The 21,637-nt window shown below is 46.0% G+C and overlaps 1 protein-coding gene across 1 annotated transcript in view; it reads left to right on the top strand.

Moving 5' to 3' along the window:
• The first annotated feature begins 5,489 nt into the window (after positions 1–5,489).
• Positions 5,490–21,637, top strand: part of LOC149338818 (uncharacterized) — a 64,629-nt gene continuing 48,481 nt past the window's right edge. The window contains exon 1 of the mRNA XM_089550371.1: positions 5,490–5,901. Coding sequence (XP_089406497.1) covers positions 5,847–5,901 — 55 coding nt within the window. The 5' untranslated portion in view covers positions 5,490–5,846. The remainder of the gene's footprint in view (positions 5,902–21,637) is intronic.

The raw sequence follows: 21,637 nt of genomic DNA, 5'->3' as shown, positions 1-21,637 counted from the left end.
TCCATTCAGAATCACACCTTGCGCTAGTGCATATATTGTCAATAACTATCGTTCTACTGTATCCTTTTCCCACGCCCTCATATCATAGCACCCAAATATTTCTCAAAACAACTTATTCCAGGATGTATAATAATATTCGATAATATAATAAAATCCGAGTTTGACCACCGAGGCCGCAGCGGGACAACACCCTCAGCTCTTCTCCTTCGAGTCTCCTTAATGGTGTTGCAACAACCTAGGCGACCCAAAGCTCCACCTGTGGAGAAATATGGGATTCTCAAACAGCATGGAACCCACCGGACTTCACTAATATGACGACTTGGAATTATTGAACGTGTCACTGTTAATTGAATCTTTTTCCCCAATTTGTCTCTTTTGCTGCTCGTGGGGCTTTGTTCTCCGTCCTTGAGGGATGCGACGTTTACAGCTCCAGCCATTAGCTAAGTATCGAGAACATATTGACGGAACTGTCACGGTATCATCCGCAATGCTCCACTTTTAGCAGTACATCTTTAACTTTTCTCTTTCTGAAAAGTATACATCGCATTATGGCACTAAAATTATGTATTTGCTGTACAAAAAATAACGCGTTCAACGTGGCCATGTGGCTACGAGCGATCCGGAGCGGCTTCTGTAGTGACGAGCATGCGCCGTTTTTCTATTCTTAACAGTTTAAATTTTTTGTACATGATTTTAGGAGACTAGCATCGAAACGGTGCACGGTGGGGTTGTCAGTCACAACCAGGTTGCCGCTATAGCAGCGTGTCAAAAAAGGAGCGTACATGGAAGTGCCGTTCGGCTGAATTAAATCTGCCCATTGATGCATAGGAAACATCATGCAAAAAAAAAATTACCCATTGTTTTCTTCTATGTTCTAACGTTCGGTATATGCATGGAGAGGTCGTGCATAGAGAAAGCGCTTCGGATGTCGCGTTGCTACGCGTAGTTATGAAGTAGGTCGTGGTAAAATATTCCGGGATAATTTCGGTAGCCTTTGGTTTCCCAACGTGCGTTGCCATCGCGAAGCGCACAAGGTTGTTTGCACACAACATTATCAAAATTGGGCCTATGCTGCAAGTTTTCGAACACACGTCTATGTGATCAACACCTGGACTCCATAATCTGTGTGTCACACGGCGCGTAAACAAACCTGGAGAGGACACTTCAGCTTCAAGTTAAGCATATGTCTCGACAGCTGAAATGGATTAATGCCCAGGTATGCGGAATATGTTAGTCTTTTACATTCATAGACCCGTGGCAGCCTTCAAACCATTCCTGGCGCAGCGGTACAGTGGTTAAGCGATCCACCACAGCCCTGCGGTCGCAGGCGCCGCCATCGGTGCGGCTTATGCGACCCAGCTTGCTCTTGCTGAGTAAATAAATATTAATTCAACCAACGTGGGCAGTTTGTTCACAATCCGATGGGCAGGTTGCGATCACGCTGCAGCATCACGTGACCTAGGTGGCTTACCTAGGCTGCTTCTTCTGGGATCTTTCGCTCAGAACGGCGCCGACGACCACGCCGGATTTTCTGCTGTGCGGGAGCGTTACCGCAATTGCGTTGAAACAAAATGCGTTAGAAATTACCGTTATCAACCATGTCGCACGCGACGCATGCACATGTCTTAATTTCATTTCTTGCGTCTGGGAAGTACCTACATCGTCGCATGCGACGCATGTACCTGTCTTAACAATTCCTTTTCTTGCGTGTGGCAAGCCATAACAAGGGTAGTATTCCGAACACACTCACAAGATTTATAGGCTACCAAGAACGCAGATAAATGCTACTACTTCATTATGTGGCATCCAACCTCTGCTTGGTTAAACATCCACATGTATCGGGGTTGAAAGAAGGCAGCAATAAATCTGCGAATTTTCTCTAGCAAAGTTTTAGGTATCGAGATGAAGGTCTCTGAGAGCTTCTATTTATATTTTAGCATATATGCGATATAAAGGATGTTTTACCAATGACTTAAATGTGCACAAATAAATAGAAAAGGCCTTTTGAGTTGCAAGAGCGCTTTTTTTGGAATGAATTGTCAGCGGTGAATTTCATCAGAATATAGCTAAAGCATGCTAACTAGTATGCCGTTTAAGTAATATTCAGTAGTTCACTTTTAACTATTTACGTTAGGCTGCTTAAATATTGAGATGCGTGTAGCCCACCGCAAGTAGTAGACATGTCAGTTTTCAGAATTTCGAAAACGCGATTACTTTCGCCGCTGTCGCCTAACAAGTTTTAGCTGTTTCGACGAGTTAAGAGCCCTGGAGAGATTTCTTTTCGTGCGTGCTTCTGCAAAGCGCATGTATTTTGGCGCAATGTAGGAAAAATTTGTTGTACCAGAGCGCCCAAGGTAACCGCGTTCTCCAAATTCTATAAGCTGACATGTATATTACTTACGGTGGCCTACACGCCTCTGAATTATTAAGCAGCCGAACATTCAATATTCAATAGCTTGGGGCTACCAAAAGGAATGAAAAATAATGGCTGCTGCCTGTGCCACTTACGTACAACAGGCTTAAACCAATTATAAAATTAAAGCGGACGCCCTTGGGCAAATTGAAGTTTTGGCACCCGAAGGTGAAAAAAATAAAATGAAGGGGGGGGGGGGGGGGGGAGCTACTATATCGAGCCGCGGCCGGAGCAGCTGGCCCGGGGAGACTACCCTGTTCTCCCCAGGGAAGTAGCGGTAAGGATGGGCTATAAGGATGGCGTGTAAAGTTGTCAGGAAACGGGTTATGAATTTCGACGGGTATGGGGACCGCTAGTTTTTGCTATGATCCTTCAATCAGTCTTGACTCCATTTCTGGTCTGCGTAGCCAGGACAGGGAGGGCGTCCAGACTGCCCAATGGTGTGGCCCCTACTCACGGGATGCCCGACCACCCACAAACGCAACGGGCTCCGACCACCCGAGACAGGAGAACCTATCATGTGGTCAGTGACCTGAGGCACCTCCACGACTCAAGGGGTGTTTCTAACCTACTAGTTACAAGCCGTGCAGTGCTTTTCGCGGTTTTTCAGACACCAGAAGTATGTATGATGTGATCCGGCCAGTAGAGGCTTAGATCGTCAGCCTATCGACCCCCCGGCCCTCGGCACCATGACCTAACACCTCCAAGGGACCCACCCGTGCTTCCAACCAACCAACAGCGCACTTCTTATTAAGGTGAAAGCCTTTAATTGTTCATACTGTCGTCCATTAACAAAGCGTGTCACACGCGTTTAAATGGGGAACTAAAAAAGACAAAAGAAAACTAATAGTTGCTTCAGATAGAGGAGGAAAAAATGAACCCATAAGCCGAGTTTCATGACGGTAGGTTAATTAGGTAATTACCAATAGGCAAAACTATCGAAATTGCGTTGAAATAACGCAGACGTCGATATAGCCACGGAAACGGTATGACGTCACGTCCAATGGAAGTCGTTACGGTATAGTAAAAATTGCCACAGAATGGTCAGAATAACGTCGGATTTGTGTCAAATTAGATGGAGAAATGTGTAATTAAGCGTAATTAACACTTAAGATCCCCGAAAGATGTATAATTTGGGTATCGATATAGTCACGTGAACGGTGTGACGTCACATCCACCGGAAGTCGTCACGGCATGGTGTCCTCGGCTTTCGCCTCTCAACAGTTTAGTTGCCAAAGTGTCGTCGCAATTTTTTCCTCCCGCAGCTTGCTCCGCACCTACAAAGCAGGGAGTGTTCAAGTCAGGGCTGCCCGTGTCACATACCAAGAACTGGGCTTAGGGTGAGATGACACATGCTTACTCCGCCGATACTTCACAACATCTACAGTTCTCGTGTTCGGTCATACTACAACCCCCCTCCTCGGCGTCCAGGAACTACCTTTACGGCCACACGGTCGGCTAAGGCCGCTTCTTTGAGGCTTCGTTTAGAGCCAGGCTACTGTATACCCCCGCATGGACCTCCCCCGCGTGGACCTGGTTTCTTCGGAACCAGAATCCGGCGCGTCGGTAGCCAGACTTGCACGCCCTCGCATGTGGATGGAGGTAGCGTGTATTTGGAAACCTTTTTGAATTTGTAAATGCCTTCCGTGCGGGATTCCGTGGGTCAAACCTTAGTATAAACCCTGGCCTGCTTCACTCAGGCATCGCACCTCACGAGCGCAAGTGACCCTCACAGTCGCGTGGGAGTCGCTGCCACTCCCAGAGGGTCCGCATCCCCAGAGAATGGGTACCCGCCGTACCCATTCCCGCAGCTGAAGTTTCGCCAGAACAGAGTACAGTAGCTGAAACTACACCGACCCAAAACTGTGGGCAAGGGGGCACAAGCAAGCCCCACAGTCGGTTGCACCAGAACAGTCTAGTAGCCTAGACTACACAGAACCAAAACTGTTGGTGGGAGGCACAAGCAAGCACCCCAGTCGGTCCACCCCCCCCCCCCTCTCCAGGCGGCCTAACAGTAATATTTAAAAGTTAACTATTCAATATTAGTTCACCAGCCTGTTAGCATCCGTTATTTCACCGCTGACAATGCTGTGCCGAAAGAAGGCTCTTCTAACTCAAAAAGCTTATTTTTAAAAGATCTGTAAACTCCTAGGTGACACACACACCCTGCAGAAAGTGTAATCCGGGCTGTGATGGAAAGATCCGAATGGGGCTTCATAACTAAAGTTCTTTAAATATCATTGCAGAATGTTGGGTACATGTGTTTCTGACACTTTGCTTGTAGCAATGGCGCTGTTCTAGCAATGTGTAGACCATGCAAAGTTATTCTCAGTAGCAAAATACTGTGGCGGGTGAACCTACTGGGGTGATTTTTGGCTTAGTTCGACGTGGCGAGAGTGTGCTGTATGTTAAACGTTCAAGCGGCATGCTGAGGCTGTGTTAAACTGCCATTGAAGAATGTGCCGCAATAGATGCCGCGGACTGCTGCAGAGCTAACTATAGGCGTGCCCAGCACTTGTTTTCTTGACAGCCTGGTGCAAACAAAAATACAATGTGAAATTTTCAGCGCCAAAATGTGAGGCTTCTTGTTTAGATGCAGGTTGTCTAAATTTTTGTACAGCGCAATAGAAAATGTAAGCCTAAGCGCTCCTTCGTTCAACTGGTTCGACCACCAGCAACAGCAGGCTACCACGAATATGCGAGCACTCCAAACGTGGCGCGAACCTGTGCATACACGCAGAAGCGGCCGAAAGCACTTAGCCCATTAAAGGTTAATGAAATGCCCCCGCGCCCACAGACATGTCGGAGAGACTGAAAATACCACAGCCACTAAAAGAGACGCTCCGCCGCTCAAAAGCTTGTCTTGTTTGCGTGACCCTATTTATTGACCGGGGGCGGTCGGGCTCAGATACTGGGCAGGCGCGCGGGATCCGAAACCCGCCCGAGTCGCAGAGTGCGCCTTCAGCAGCCCTCCTCCAGGTGGAGCTAGTGCCTGGCTGATCGGTTCTGACGTCACGGTTCGCCCGCGGGGCCACGTGGCGCCGGCTCTCAAAAGAAGCGGCGATCGACTGACGAGCGCGAGTGAACGCCGGAAGGCCGCATAAGATGGGGCTTCGAGTTAGTGCTCTTCTCAGCATTTCACTCGCCATCCCGTCGCCGCGGTGATGAGACAGGTGCCACTATCGCGCTTCGGGACTGGGCTGCTGAAGTTACCGCGCTATGCTCCGGAGATGTGTCCTCGGGTCGTTGCCTGAATGGAAGGCTCCTAAACAGAATCGGATTACCTGTGACGAAAGTGGCCCGACCCTTCGTTGGCGGCTGTCCTGCGCAGTGACAGACACTGACCACAATGTGAGCTTCCGGAACCGGTAGCGGCTTGACTGTTTCTCTACACCGTAGGGGAACAGCTGCGCTGCTGCGATCGTTGTCGGCGATGGGGAGCGACCCGCGTGGTCTGTTCTTGCTGCTCGCGCTGCTACTGCTCCGAGGTGAGTACGCTGAAAGTACGCTTCTACTCGAGAAGTTCTTCTTTGCAATGACTCTCCACCGAATAATGCCTGTTGAAACTTGATTAGACGTAACAGCTTTGCTTTTCCGGGAGGCATCCAGCCTTGGCGAATTAGTTTCGCTCAGTTTTTTTAAGGAGATGATGACTCTATGCGGAAAGTAACTACTCTAGGAGATAGATCGCAGGATTTCTTAAGAAATTCAAATAATTACCCCACTTAGCCATTAAAATAATCTTCGTAAATTTGTCAGCTGCAGAAGACGCCCTTCCGATGGGCTTGCTGAACAGTGTTCTTATATTTTGGAACCTCTGCCCAGCTCATGACTGGTTCCAAAGCGAGGGATTACATATTAGTTAAAGGCTTCTATTAGGTAGCTGATAAAGTGTCAGCTGTGCGCAGTCTACCACTATCATAGTTCAAGGAACGTGAATAAGTAAGGCAGACGACTGCATCAAAAGTGCTTTTTTTGTTACCTTTAATGGTCTGTAGCAAAATAAAGAGGTTTTTATTGGTTTTTTTTCAGATGGTATATAGAGAAAAGGCAGAGTTCAGGGATGTTAGGTGGAAAAGAAGGCATTCGAAAACAAAAAAAGACGTTTTTTCTCCGTGTGGCTCGAAGTTATAGATCTACAACGTTCGCTTGAAACCGGCGTGTCTCGTATGTTGCCCCATATCTTCCATTGGATCTTCGTCCGGTCTCCGGCTCTAAGAGTTCGTCTTCGATCCACACCGAAAGACCACGCCAGCCTCGGTCCAACAAACGGACGGTAAAAGGCCTCACAGGGCGAACGACAGTGTTGCCGTCCGTTCCCTTTGTTAAGCGCCTTCCGGCCCTCCTTCCGCAAAGAGACGGCGGTTGATAAAAAATGGAATAATTAAACGCAGTTGTCTAAATGCGGCGGCGTCACACTGTGCCACGTTGGCACCTTCACGAGGAAGCAGTGTCGGTAATTTAGAAGGCAGAATTTCAATACTTATCTTTCACTCTAATTCACGGGTGCTTCCTCGGTCTTTGCTGTGGCTGTTGCCTGTTACTCCCTCGCTATTAACCCTGAAAGTGTTTAAAAACAGTAAGAAGGAATTTTTCTTGCCGAGGAGAGAAGAATTATCGGTACTGAAAGCAAACAACCAAATGGAAATGGGAAAAATGAGAAATGCATCTGATTTCGTGCAGTCGCGTTCTAATGCACGTAAAAAGTAGGTGATTGTAACGGGATTTTTAAAGCAACGGTGCGCTCAAGCGCAATGATATTTTCCAAAGAATTATTGCAACTTGCGTGGATAAATTTCTATCATTCTGTACTAAGCAGACGATTATTTTTGCAAGCTATGTAATGTATTTTCATAGTCATTCCGAATAAGGAAAATGTTCAGCCTCTGCCGTATTCGTGAAGAGGCATTCTTTATGAAAATTTTAATCTCGTATATCTTGCAATGCCCTGGAACCCTATAGGTTTACTTACTTTGCAATGATGTAATAAAAAATTGTCGGGGACGCTTAAGCTCAGCCTTAGGGGTATGACGCGATAGCTGAATTGGCAAATGCTCATATATGTGTTATTGTTCATTATCTACTAAAAATTCATACATACCTGGCATTCCTCATGCCACTGCTGGCGCAATGATGCAGAGGTTAAGCGATTCGCTGCTGCCCTGCGATGGCAGGTACTGCTTGTGTGGCCCAGGTTGCTCTTCCCGAGCAACCTGTCGCGAGCAATCATTAAATTGCCGCAGTTTAATGAGATACTAGTCGAAAGGAAGGGGAAGAAATCGGCTTCGTCAGGCATGTAAGGCGAAGGCAAGATAATCGACGGTCCTCAAGGGTAGCGGACTGGATTCCAAGAGAAGGCAAGCGTAGCAGGAAGTTACAGAAAATTAGGTAGGCGGATGAGATTATCAAGTTTGCGGGGATCGAGAGGTGGCTGTTGGCAGAGGACAGAGTTCACTGGAGAGACATTTACCCCGCTGTGGGCATAGTCAGGCTTATGATACTGATAATGATCCCACGGCTCACAATCCGGTGAGCAGGTTGGGGTGGCGCCACAAGGTCACGTGACCTTGGTGAGCCACGTAGGTTGCTTCTGCGGGGATTTTTCGCTCACAACGACGCCGGATTTTCTGCCGATCGGGAGAATCAACGCATCCGCGCTAAATTTTTAAATATTCGTTATGATTGCAGTTTTCGCAGACAGTTGTGTCTTTCTAACTCCCTTCTTGAATGGCGATCCTCGTCATGGGATCGCTACTGCTTAATTATCGGTGTCGAAGTGAAGACCGAAAGAAGATAATGCTTCAATGCTTCTAAATTCGTTAAGATGTTCATTGAAACCGGGACTGAATTAGAAAGACACTATGTATCCATCGAAAATATGCTGTTTTTTTTTTCTTTAGCACATGGCTGTAGATTGCAGCTGCCTAATCGATTCGAGCTTTCGGAATAAAAGCCTGGCGACGCCAAGGGCGGTGCTGTTTCCTTGTTGCCATACATCATTTCTGCAAAAATTAGTGAAATTTGATCACTATTGCCGGGGGCATTGTATTGGATATCATTACACGGGCCTGTACAGCAGATATTTTAGTTTTTTTTTTTGCGCTCGCAGTGTGATTTAGAGCACGCTATCGCCCACTTTTGGCTTTTCGAGCCAGTGGAAGAAAAACATTTCATTGCAGCTTATGCTTAGCTTATGGCTGCGGTGTCCAAAATAATACACTTTTGCAGCCCCCTGCTAATGTAATGTCCTTATGAGCCTTTAAGGAATAATAAATAAATAAATAAATAAATATATATATATATATATATATATATATATATATATATATATATATATATATATATATATATATATATATATATATATATGATGCGAAATTGAGAAACGCTTCGTTTATTGGGAGTCGACGTTTCGGACAGAGCCTGTCCTTTTTCAAGACTTGAAAAAGGACAGGCTCTGTCCGAAACGTCGACTCCCAATAAACGAAGCGTTTCTCAATTTCGCATCTTATTTTAAACTAGCAACCAAGTACGTTTACCTTATTGTGCTATATATATATATATATATATATATATATATATATATATATATATATATAAAAGCATGTGCCAAACAGTGTGCATTGGTTTATTTGTCCAATTTGACCGCGGGAACGCAGCCCCGACGCGAATGAAGCATAAACCTTAATATAGCTACCCCGAACAGCTTGGTACTTTCGCACAACCCTTCGCCGCAAATCAAGCATGTTAGGAATCCACTTACGTCATCTGGAAGCGTATAATAATTCATAAAAAGCACGAAGCTGTCGCTAGCGCTCATCTTATCGATTCCTGACCGCGTTCAACGCGACTACAATCGCGAAGGCTGCAGGATCCGGTCTCACTGCCATTTATTGCGGTCGACCTCAAACAGCAATCATCAGTGTGGGCGACAGCACGGGGAGAAAGGTGCACCCTAGCGACATAATAGCACAAGCCGCAACCACTCTCATAATCTCGATGATCATGGTGATAGTGATGACTGTGAAGTTTTTGTCGCGGAAGGATATCTGGGGTCAAGAGTGCCATGGTACAAGATTTGATCTCCTACTCAAAATGGGGACCCGTTTGCCAAGCATTTCAGCCCAAAAAAGCCTAGCACCAGACCAGGGGAAAGCTTGTACCCATTATATCACCGGTGGGTGCCTGGCGGCACAGGAAAGCGAACACCGCAGCACCCGCATGCGCGCTCTCACAATCTCCCAGTAGCAGTTGCCGCTTTCAAATGACGATTTGCCCGAAGAAATACTTTTCGCGTTACACTTTCGAAGAGAATTTTTTGGAACTCTTGATGGTTTGAGAATTTCTATTTTCAGAGCCATAGTCTAATTGCCATTTCGCTACGTGCCCGTTTAATAACTGTTTCTAGTTGTTCAAGTGAAACAATTAAGTAAGCGACCTAGCTTCTAGGAAGAAGGCCTTTCCTGTTTGTGTCGAACCGGCACTCTCTTGCGGTATATACGGCCGCCATTTTCCCGCAGACTTCCCAATTCTCTGGAAGCATTAAACCGTGTATGAAAGGCCAACACGAAAGACAAGAAGGACACGGGACTAGCGCTTGTCCCGCGTGGTTTCTCTCTTTCGTCCTTGTCTCTCACATGCGCTGTAGCGCTACCTGAAACTGTAAACCATCCCTCCCGTCTAAAAGTTCTGTTCCTAATCGGTGTCACCTATCTGTGTCTTCGCTGCCACGTAGGTACGACCGTCTCTTGCAATCAATTCTACGGGTTCCAACTCAAACGGTGGCTCCAAATGCTATCATGCTTTTTCTTTTCCCCGGTGTCTAGTTCGCACTCGTGTACTTTAATCAAAGGTGCGGGCATTGCACCGGGAACGAGCGCCTTTGCGTGAGACCGCCACGAACGCCGAAAGCAATCTGTTTGCACTGTAGTGGCTGCTGCGGCTGTGTGCTCAGCGGAGAAGTACACAAGCCCGTTCTTTCGCGAGAAAATAGGAGCGGCGTGTTCTTGGCACGCAGGTGTAAACAGAGGAGGCGGGTGGGAAAATACCCGCTTTGTTTCCCGAGGGCACCGGCTTCTTGTTTGCGCAGCTTAGCTCTCTCGGTGTTCTCGCAACCCTCGCTGGTCGCGCTGGAAACGACAAACACGCGTGTGCGAATTGGTGGAGCACAGTAAGAGTCTTTGTTCGTAATGCTTTCTTTTCTTCCTTCATTTAGTTTCTTATCTCTGACTAGGTCTAAGAAAAATGAAGATAAAGAAGTGAAGGTGCCTTGCTCTGACTGGGAAAGTAAACTGCAAAGTAGACACCATAAAACTGCCCGAAACACGATAATAGGAGGCGGGCTGTAGATCTTAGACTGTAGGCGGGGCTGTAGATCTTAGACTGTAGGCGGGGCTGTAGTGGAGAGCGGGAGAACCCTGCGAGTGCGGGTATGCTTTATAGCACAGCTCAATCCCAATCATCTGCCCGTGCCGCTTCTTTATCCTTTGCTTCTGGTCGCAGGTACAAGCTCCCAAACGCTTCCTTGAACAAATGGTTTGCCCATTTACTTCACAAAGGGTGCTGTCTTTCTACCTTGCTTTGCAGCCTGAAGGCTTCGATGGCGCAACTAGCATGAAGGTCTAATTGTTTTGGTGTCTGTAGGACTGTACAAGTTTCTTGCCGTAAACACCTATTTATACGTGTCAGAAAAAGAGCTCGATACAGGACACCCACTTTTATTGTGTACGGTTTCCTGTCGTACGCAATCCTGTCCCTGTTCCTGTCGCCCCTGCAATCGGAAAGTAATTTCTTCATTCTCTCGGTTTCTTCTTCTGTGTTGTTAAGTTTTTTTTTTTTTTTTTACTTCATCTCTCGGGCTCACAGCTTTATATTTCTTTCTTGCTCACTTTCTTCTTCTCACGTTTCACGTTTCCGGCCCCAACCATGTTGTGCTGTATTTTTCTGTTTTGATGTTCTTCCAGGACCAGCTTCCTGGAGCCACACTTTTGTATGCGTGAACATGATACGGGTTCTCTTTCATTAGCTTCTCTGCTCATATACAGCGATAACACGAGCACTTCCGATCCCGACTGAACTTCCTAGCACTCTCGACATGCGCAGCTGCTACACGTTCCCACTAAATGGAGATCGATGAGTTGTCCTACTAATACCAGATGGCGCTTAATGCATACGTAGCATGTACGCAGATTGGTTGGAGAATATAAAAAGAAAATGAAATACCGAGCTTGGTGGCAACTGATTCTACCCCTTTGAAAGGGCACCCTCCTCAAGTCCATCCATCCAACCGTGGTGCGGAGGGCGGCGAGAAAATTGTTTTGTTGTGCAGCAAAAAGAAGCAATCGCTCATGAAATAAATTCCTTGGAGTGGCTTTAACATAGCTAGTGCAGGTTTCACCACAAAAGCAAGCCAACCACCATACTAGTGGCTGGGGCATGTGGGTGCTACGTTTCTTCAGTGCTGCCCAGGCCGGCGGCTGGTGCTTAGAGCTAGAGCATTTTTCGAAATGAAGCATCGCTGACCTAAAGAAAGGTGTTTCTCAGAATTATGTTACCTTTTATAGAGCGTCTGTCTGTACGTTTAATTTTTTACACCGCATATTTTGCTTCCTAGCCCCAAGTGCAGCACCCCACGACCGGTGCCGAAAATCCTAGTCGAGGAACTGGCATTAGGTCAAGCTGAGTCTGGCTCGGTGGTGATCGAGTTTACCGTGTAGAAGCTACGGCTCTGCAGCGAGTTCCATCCCTAACGACTCGACCACGAATTAAAAAGTTCCTGTTTGAGCGCCGTAGTAGCTATTCATACTGCGAGGCTTGTTCAGCGTACTGCTGGAGACAAAATCTGGATTTCGGTTTTCAGTTTCAAAGCACGTGGAATTTTCGCAAGGCGTCTTTTTGTTGTTTTCGCAAAAAAGAAAATTAATGGACTTGCAATTTCAAAATTACGAATCTTTTAATGTGTTTTATTTGGAGTTAATGGGGATTTAACGTCCCAAAGCGACTCAGGCTTTGAAGGATGCCGTAGTGAAGGGCTCCAGAAATTTCGGCAACCTGGGGTTCTTTAATGTACGCTGAAATCGCAGAGTACACGAACCGTCCAGAATTTTGCTTCCATCGAAATTCGACCGCCAGGGCTGGGTTATAACCCGCCTCATTGGGGTCAGCAGCCGAGCACCAGCTTTTGAGTGTGTTTTATGACCCGTACATATAGTGGTTGGCTCTAATACGTCCAGAGCCGCAGATACCAGCGCATGTACACAGACGTCTGCCGTGTGTTAGAGTGAACAGCCAAACGCCATAGCCACTAAGCCACTGCGGTCGGTGGTCGCAGTTCGGGCACATGAGCTGTTGCCTGGCACTTTGTTCACTGTAGTTTTCCTTTTTCGTTTCTGTTATATCTTGCCCTTCACCGAGTTATGCGCCTCCAAATCACGTGATACATGACGTCACACCACGTGACACGATGACGTCACGACAGTAGAGAAACGGGGGCCCACTTCGCGCCGTCGCTGTGGTTGTGCGCCTCCAAATACGCGACACGATGATGCTTCGCATTATCCAGGCTTAACCAAGTTAAGCCTCAGCCATTTTTTTTATTGGCACCTAATTGTTTTAACCACACACGAGCCCATGTGTCATAGGCCAGACTAGCTTCTTGAGCGTTTGCTCTCTGTATTGCAATGACACGAACATTTTCAGCACTTCGCACCTTCGTTCACATTTCGGCATTCGTTGACGGGAGCGTCGAAACTGCTTAAGATTATGTTCATATGACAGAAAAGCCCAGATCTATTGTTCCAGGGGAGAGAAAGTAAAGAGACGTAAAATGAAAGAGGCCAAGTAAGTCTGGTCGATGTTATGATAGATAAAATCTTAACGGGAGCTGCTAAACCTGGCGTGCACCTTTCATTGGCGCTCTATCTTGGTGTCGTTGCGCTGTTCTTAGGAGGGGCTCGTGAATATAATACGAACACAATGGGGAAGGTAGGGTGTCTTAATTTTCTAATGCTTGAAAAAAAAATTGCAGTGGACACTTTAGCTGCGCCTTAAGGGTATGATGTAATCGCCGAATGGGCAAAAAAAATGCCCATATATGCAGGATTGTTCATTCTCTAGTTGACATTCATAGATTTGTGGGAGTCCTCATACCACCTCTGGAGCAGTGGTGCAGCCGTTAAGTGATGCGCCACTGCTCTGCGATTGCAAGCGCGGCCACCGGTGGGGTTTGTGCAACCCAGGTTGCTCTTGCTAAGCTGCCACTGCCGACCAATCCTTAATTGAACTTTCATTTAGTGCGGTTCCCAGATAGCTCACAATCCGATAGGCAGGTTGTGATGGCGCCGCAAGGTTACGAGACCTGGTGACCCACTTTCTTCCTCGGTTGCTTCTCTCTGGATTTTCCGAGGATTATTTGCTCACGGTGAATGATGCCGACGTCAGATTTTCTGCGACATCAGTTGATTAACACTATAGCGTTAAAAACCGTGAAATAATCTAGCAGGGGCAACTTCTAATCAATCATCTCGATTTGTATGCACCTGTTTTATATATTCCGCTCTTTGTTTCCGTGCAACACCGCAAACAATTTTTCGTGCGCGGCTTGACGCGCACATTGTGCCCGCAAAAGGACAACGCAGATGACTTAACGGCATGGCCATCGTTTCGTGAAAGCTTTCGCTCCAGTGTATCGCAAGGCAATTATTTGGGAGAATAGTTGGCAAGACCTCTTTCTTTCAACCGTCAAATGTTCGCGGTAAAGAAAAAGTTTTCTTACGGCGAGAAATGCATCGTTTGTGGTGTTCGTTAGATCTACCTACACGGCCACTTGGAATTGACGGCGGTTGAGTCGCATGGGGTCATGCAAAGGGTTGCATTTTTTTCAGTGCATTGTAGCTGTGTTCAACAAAATATTACTCACGGGCACCTTAAGCGCAGTACTGACGTATGTGATACCCTGTTTACTATTGCTCTAAGTGGGCTTCTTGCACCATTACACCGTCGTACTGCATATTACTTGCACAGTCAAAATATTTGTTTGGAACATCTAAATTGAACAACAATTCACGTCGTATGAGAAGCTTTCTGACTGCAAAGTACTGAATTGTAGCTAATTGATAAGCTCCGAGTGAATGAGCTGTGTAATAAGGTCCGGAAAAGTGAGACGCATCTTAATTTCAGTTGGGCATGCAATTCAAAGTTTCGTCTTGCTTACGTCCTTGATGAACACGAATACCTTTGAGAGTAGCGTGACACCGTTAATAACGTAATCATGCAGCCTATACTCGAAGAAAATTTGTGACACGTACGAAAAAGCTGCGAGTCTTGATGAACAGACGGCATCCCTGTGAGCTCATTACAACTGCGCGCTTCTTTAATGCGCTGCCACCGAAAGGTCTCTCTGCACTGTAAAAAATTTCACACATTTAAAGGGAACAAACTGACTAACACACCCCCGCACCCGAAAAAATAGGAGTTTCTGTTACTCGTGCACCTGTCCTGCACCCGTCCTGCAACCTAGCATTTTAGGGGCGGGTGCATATGGCCAAAAAACCCCCCAGTGCAAGCAAGGGTGTTCCTTTAAAAAATGTAAAGCTGGCTTCACCTCAGTTATGCATGCCGGACTAATTGGGGAAGGGAAATGTAAAAAACAAAATATAGCTGTAGCTCGTGTGTTTTATGGGACAAAATATGTTGGCGTGGTTCCTGTGACAACAACACGTGCACGTGTGAAGCAGTAACATGCGTTTTCGGCATTTTATCCACGTTTCACTGATGCATCGATGCGATTGTTACGGCAACATTCCACATGGCGATCCCAACTTAACTAATTATGAAGGCAGTACAAACGCTCTGACGGGGGCGATAGTATGCGCTTTTGAGGATTGCACTTTGAGGCATGGTTTACATCTTTCGCAGCCGAGAACATACATGCAGTGGCGAGAAAAATATTGGTTCACTCGCAGCTGAAAAAAAAAAGTTATTGATTTTATTAGAAATGCCAATAAAAATTGCTGGAATAATATCTATGCCACGAATGTGGGTGCTCATTGCTTGTTTTGATAATAACGTGCTCCTGTACTGAATCCATATCAAGGTGAAGCTGTTACGACTGCATCGCAGTGAATAGAAAAATCATTACGTTAATGTCTTGCGATAATACAGGGTGTTCCACGTAACTTGAATCAAGTGTTTAAAAAAAGTGGTTAACTGCAGCCCGCTAAAACCAATGATACATTGTTCGCCATCATGTGGCACTCCTCGGAATATTTTTATTGTGCTTAATTAGTTAATTAACTAAGATTAACTAAGATTAATTATGCAAATTTTCAAATATTCATTTTAGTGCCAAGACCGTTACGCTAGGTTGTAGAGCAGGTTTATAAAAACCAATCCACTTTATTGTAGCATGGTATCTCATACGGGGTCATTTTTTCGGGCATCTAAAGAAAGCCCGCGAAATATGAAAAAATACCATGTGACTACGCTCGTGCGCTACCAAATTGCAGCGCTCTCAATGGCGTTTCGAGCAAACGCAGCGTGCCCGCTGACCGTGGCGAAGTGAACGGCCGCCGCGCCGCTGCAGAAAGTGCTGACGAGCGGGCTTTTTTTAGATGCCGGAAAAAAGGACCCCGTATGAGATACGATGCTACAATGAACTGGATTGGTTGTTTATAAATCTGCTCTACAACCTAACGTAACGGTCTTGGCACTAAAGTGAATATTTGAAAATTTGCATAATTCATCTTAGTTAATTAACAAATTAAGCGCAATAAAAAAATATTCTGAGGAGCGCCACATAATGGCGAACAGTGCATCGTTGGTTTCAGCTGGCTGCGGTGTACCGCTTTTTTAAAATCCTTGGTTCAAGTTACGTGAAACATCCTGTATATGTTTCAAACGGAGTACTGTCTACGCGAAATCATTCTACTTTACACACGAAACTACGCACAAACAACAAGACCCAGATTAGCAATTTCTTGAAGCAACCTCTGTGTCAACTGGAAGAAAGGTAACTATGCAGACCTGAAGTTAATTAGGTTCCCAGAAGAGCTTGAGAAGCTCAACGATCAAAGGGAGGAGAACAAAAACTGAACGAGTAGCAGTAGGTACCTGTGCAAACCCATTACAAAAAAATGCTGTGGTATACGGCGTTTAATGTCTGAAGGCTAAACCTAAGCTATCGGAGACACCGAGGACTACATACTATTTTCGGCAATCGTGGGTCCTTTAACGAGCACTGACATTCGCACAACACACGGACAATTTAGGCATTTAGTGCTTCCGGTTTCCGTTCTGGACAAACTAGCGAACATCGTCGACGCACAGCAGCGCACAGGACATAGAACAGGAGCTAGAACTTTTAGAACCTTAAGCGAACATTTCCATCCTCCCGCTGATCTTGTAACAGGCGCGCCGCGAGTGGAAGCACGCTGTGCGGGCCCATGAGAGCGCCAAGGGAGCCGAAGGTCTACTTGACCGCAGAAATATCTGTCGCGATCAGACCTTGCAGTACGCATTCGGCCTTCTGTGTTCCTCTCAATCACCGCTGCGTTTTGTTGATTAATTTAATTTTATGAAGAGCAATGCCACAGGCCTAGGGGCATTATGCCTATCCATCATAACCTAGCGCCCTCCCGCCAATCTTCTACCTCTCTGAGCTACCTCACCACGAATGCCCTGGCACCATCCCTGTGCGGCGCTTCGAAGGTGTCGCTTGACGGTGAGGCCGCCGTCCTAAAATGTGCTACGACCTGCCTGCCATACTTTTCATGCTTCCTCCACTTTCGACGACGATATAGGCTACACTTTTTTTAATACATATTTTGCCAGTACCGAATTGCAGCCGCTGGAGTGAACGTAAAAGAAAAAAACGGCAAGGGGGCCAATTCATGGTAACTTTTGAATCCGAAGAAATATATCTAATTTAATCACTTCTAGAAGAGTGCGGTGAGCAAGCTGTGGTCAGTCGCTACCTTCAGCGCCATCTGGGAAGTCTGGCACCCGACGATCCGTACAAGGTCAGCAGCTCAGACCGAGTGGCCGAAATGTTAGGGGATAGCCTCTGCGATGTTAACTCGGGCTTCTCGGTTGACATCGAAGAGTTGTTCTACTCCCTTCCCCACGATGACCTGTTCCGTGCAGTCCGGAACTGTATCGAACGTTCTGGTGCTGTGTCTTTCCAGAATGCGTGCGGTATTTCTGTTGAAGGTTTTTTGGAATTGCTTAAGGTTTATCTTACTTCAACGATTGTGAGTTTTCAGGAAAAATTTTACGTGCAGAAACGCGGAATTTGCATCGGGTCATGTGTAGCCCCAGTTTTATCGGAAATCCTTTTAGCTGAAATTGACCGCTCGCTATCGCGGGTACTATCTGACGACCGTATCGTTCGAGTTTTCCGATATGTGGATGACTTTTTAATCCTTTTAAATATTGACCACAACGACGAATTGGCCCAGGTGGCAATGGCGGTTTTAGCATCTTTTAAGTCAGCCTTTCCGAGTTTTAATTTTACCATTGAACTTCCTGAAAACTCTTGTTTGCAATTCTTAGATTTAAAATTATTTTTTAACGATCCTGACCACCTCTGCTGGGCGTACATGCCTAGGTCGAAAAAGGCACTCTTACCCTTTAACTCGTGCCATTCGAAGCTGGTCAAGAGGAGTATTGTATCAACTTGCCTCAGGGCTTCATTAGCCAAGTCCTGTCCACATAAAGTTCAGATTAGCTTTGAGGCTCAGGTTGATCGCCTTAGGTCTGCTGGTTTTCCGCTGGCCCTTCTTCAGGCTGTCGCTGAGTCCCTGTTGAAGTCCTTCCGCCCAAACTCAAAACCTCTGGGGGCGGATGCACAGGAGAGGCGGAAGTATGAAGTTATGCCCTATGTTCACAGGGTCTCGCACGGCCTCAAGAGAGTCGCCGGAAAATTCGGCGTTGACGTCATTTTTTCTGCACCTTGCAAGTTGTCGCGTTTGTGCAATTTGGCGAGAAAAGATAAGCAAAAGAAGGTTGAGTGTGGCATTAACCACAGGAATAAGTTCGTCCAGTGTACATGCAATGTAATTTACCAGATTACCCTGAGTTGTGGTAGGTTCTACATAGGGCAAACTGGCCGCTGCGTCAACATTAGATTATTAGAGCACGCAAATTCCTTAGAAGATTCAAGGGGGCAGCATCTGCCTAAGCATTGTCACACTTGCAAGCATGATGACAGAGATTGTAATCCGCTTTTCGATAGGACTAAGATTATCGGACGCTCGAGGGATAAGAAAGAACGAGAAATTATCGAGGCCTTGGAAATCGCGAGGTTAGGGCCTGATAAGTGCATTAGCGATGCTTCAGTACACCTGTACCGCAAGGAGTTCGAGTTCCTTGATTCCACGAGATGAGTGTCGCTTCTGTTTTTTGTTTTTGTGGTTGGTGCGCATGCGCTTTGTTGCTGAAGGAAAGAGGAGTAGGTGGAATAAATCAGTTGTCAGTCTGCGTTTGTCCCGTGTGGTTCTCTTTCTCTTGTCCCGTCCTTTTGCGCAGTTACTTTTGTTCTCATAATATTAATCACTTCGCATTTTCCGTAGCTGGTAACTGTTGGCAATCGTTGCGTATGCTGTTCCGGTGCTGCAAATACATTCTAGCTTACGTACGCACTGTAAAAAGCCCAATAAACTGAATTCAAAACTGAAACTGAAACTGCATTTCCGCCGCTAGGCGGCCATCGGTACCTTCGGGACTTTGTTGATTTATTCCCGCCCTTCTTTCTTTCCTCCATGTTCCCGCCTGTTGTGTGTCACGTGGTGTGGCCGCGACGTCGTGGTGTGCGGGCTTCAGTGGTTGACGTGAACTGCGTTTTCGACCGCATTTTCCGAGGTACCGCATTGAACTGAAGTGTTTTTTTGTGCATATATAACTGGAGTAGTGCGTAGGTTCGTTCACTGCTGTCCATGTACTCGTATCTCACGTATCGGAACAGAAGCAGCCTTTGGAGGCTCTGCCGAATGCGTTTCTTTGTTGTAGATTGGCAGAAAGGCCGACGCTCGCTCACGTTTTAAAGGTTTGATATCAGGAAGCAAGGGCGAAGTTATAATGTGAGCGTGTTTATGCACCACAATGCATTTGTAATGTAGAAACGTTGTCCTGAAGTCGGCGTTAATGAAAAACACGAGCGTTGCGGGGGTTTGGAGACGTACTTCAGCTCGGCACGGCTACGCACCTGCCTCTAATGGTAAGCAATCCTATGTCTTCATGCATGCTGGTTTGCATTATTCAAAGCATATTTTACGGAAGAGCGGCCTCAAGGCTTGCCGCTTCTATTACCAAAGTGCCGAGATCTGAAGACAGGCAGCTCTTTCCGTGTATCCAGGAAGAGAAGCAGCACTGAACAGAGTTCGCCGAGAATCATTCTACTCAGAGCTGTTTTTGTTCTGACGAAACGAATGTTGCAAAGTACTGCCTCATGCTACTTAAGAGCTCTAGTATGTGTGTTCTGTCAAATTTAAAGCCGTTTAACGCTATTTTGTCAAATTCGTTGTCCTACGGTTTATCTGCACATGGTAATTTTTCCGCCCGTGCTTAAGGTCTATTCTGTATATCTGCGTAAAATGCGTTGCGTCAGCGGGACCTCTGAGATAAGCTTTCAATTTTGTGTGCTGCAGGCGCTGACCGCTGGTCGTTTTTGCATCAGACCAGGTTTTTGCATAAATTTGTTGACGCTGCTATCTATTTCGGTTTTTAATTGTTTTTACAACGTCATCCAGATAAAAGAATCCTGTGCTGTGCCAGCTAGGTATATTTAGCTTGCTTTTTCAAGTTTTTAAAAGCTTCATTGTTTGGCCATAGTGACCTAATTTCTGAATTTTGGCGGTCTGTAATCGTGATGGTATTAAATGGATGTCTGCAGGGGGAAACATCTACATCCACATGGGAGTCCACAGCCACAGCTTGCACCTTGTTGCCGCTGGGCAATATTCATGAGCAGTATGGAAGCAAAGGTGCGTTTTAGTTCTTGCTGCAAGCTTCTTTTTATGTTGTATGGTTGGTTCTCTTTTGGACCATTTTCCCTTCTTTCCTTCATCAAGCTGCTTCATGAAACAGGGTACATAGCCTTACCATGCCCTCATTTATTTGTACATCATTGCTAGTTCGTTGTCAGCATAGGGTTATTGCAAACCAGTTTGAGTGTTGTTGAACGTAGTTTTCTCATCATCATCATCATCCTGATTACACCCACTGCAGGGCAAAGGACCGCCTTTGCCAGCTGCGGCTACCATATCCCTGCAAACTTGGCACTAGCATTTGGTGATAAAAAGTGTGCTACCGCATAATGTCTTCACCTCATCCACCCACCTCTAACTTCCTGTCGCCCACTGCTACGTTTGCCTTCTCTTGGAATCCTCTCCGTTACACTTGAGGACCAACGGAGTGGATTCCAAGAGACGGCAAATGAAGTGCCAAATGTGTGGATGGGTTTGTTTTGTATGATGTGAATGGGATTAGGACAAAAACTAGAGCTTCTTGGTGCATCTTTATTTGTGTGTCATGAAGTTGGGAATTTCTAAACATTGTCGTTATCAGTTGTTGATAATGAAAAATGGGTTGTTACAAAAAGTGCTTCAAAATAAAATCCTGTGCTAAAACAGAACCCCTACTCACTGGGTGCTCACTTTAAGACCTGCTTTTGTAACTAAATATATGTGGGCATATGTAAGGGTCTCAGTATGACAAATATAATGCAGGTACACTCATTTAAATAAGCCAGTCAGAAGCCCAATGCAGAAGCACGTATGAATACTTAGACAATCAAGAGTGATAATTAAAAAATAAACCTAGACCCTTACTGTAGCATCAGCATTCAAGTTAGTTAGCTGCAGCTAGAATCAACTAAAAGCTATTGATAACGGTGGCATAGAAAGCCTAGAGGGTTAGTTTGTGAGACATCTGGCACCAAGAGCACACTTACAGATGTAGGCAAGAGCAAGCTGAATGGCTTTTTGGATTTAATACATCTTCTATTTCCTGTACAGTCACTTATGCCAGTCCGGTCTATGTTAAAGCAGAATAGCTAGCTGTGTCGCTCATAACCCCACTGTTCTTTTTTTTGAGGTAGCAGTAGCTGGCATCACAATTATTTCAACTGCGCAGAGCATGGGCAATAAATAGATGAAAAATGAGCACTACCGACACGTATCACTGCATCAAAGATTGACTACATAAAGCAAAACAAACATTGGCGAATAA

The sequence above is a fragment of the Amblyomma mixtum genome, chromosome 6 (assembly GCF_055824585.1).
Source record: "Amblyomma mixtum isolate Tamu chromosome 6, ASM5582458v1, whole genome shotgun sequence".
Lineage (NCBI taxonomy): Eukaryota > Metazoa > Arthropoda > Arachnida > Ixodida > Ixodidae > Amblyomma > Amblyomma mixtum.
Note: the sequence above shows the minus strand (reverse complement) of the source record. Positions and strands in the feature narration are given on the sequence as shown.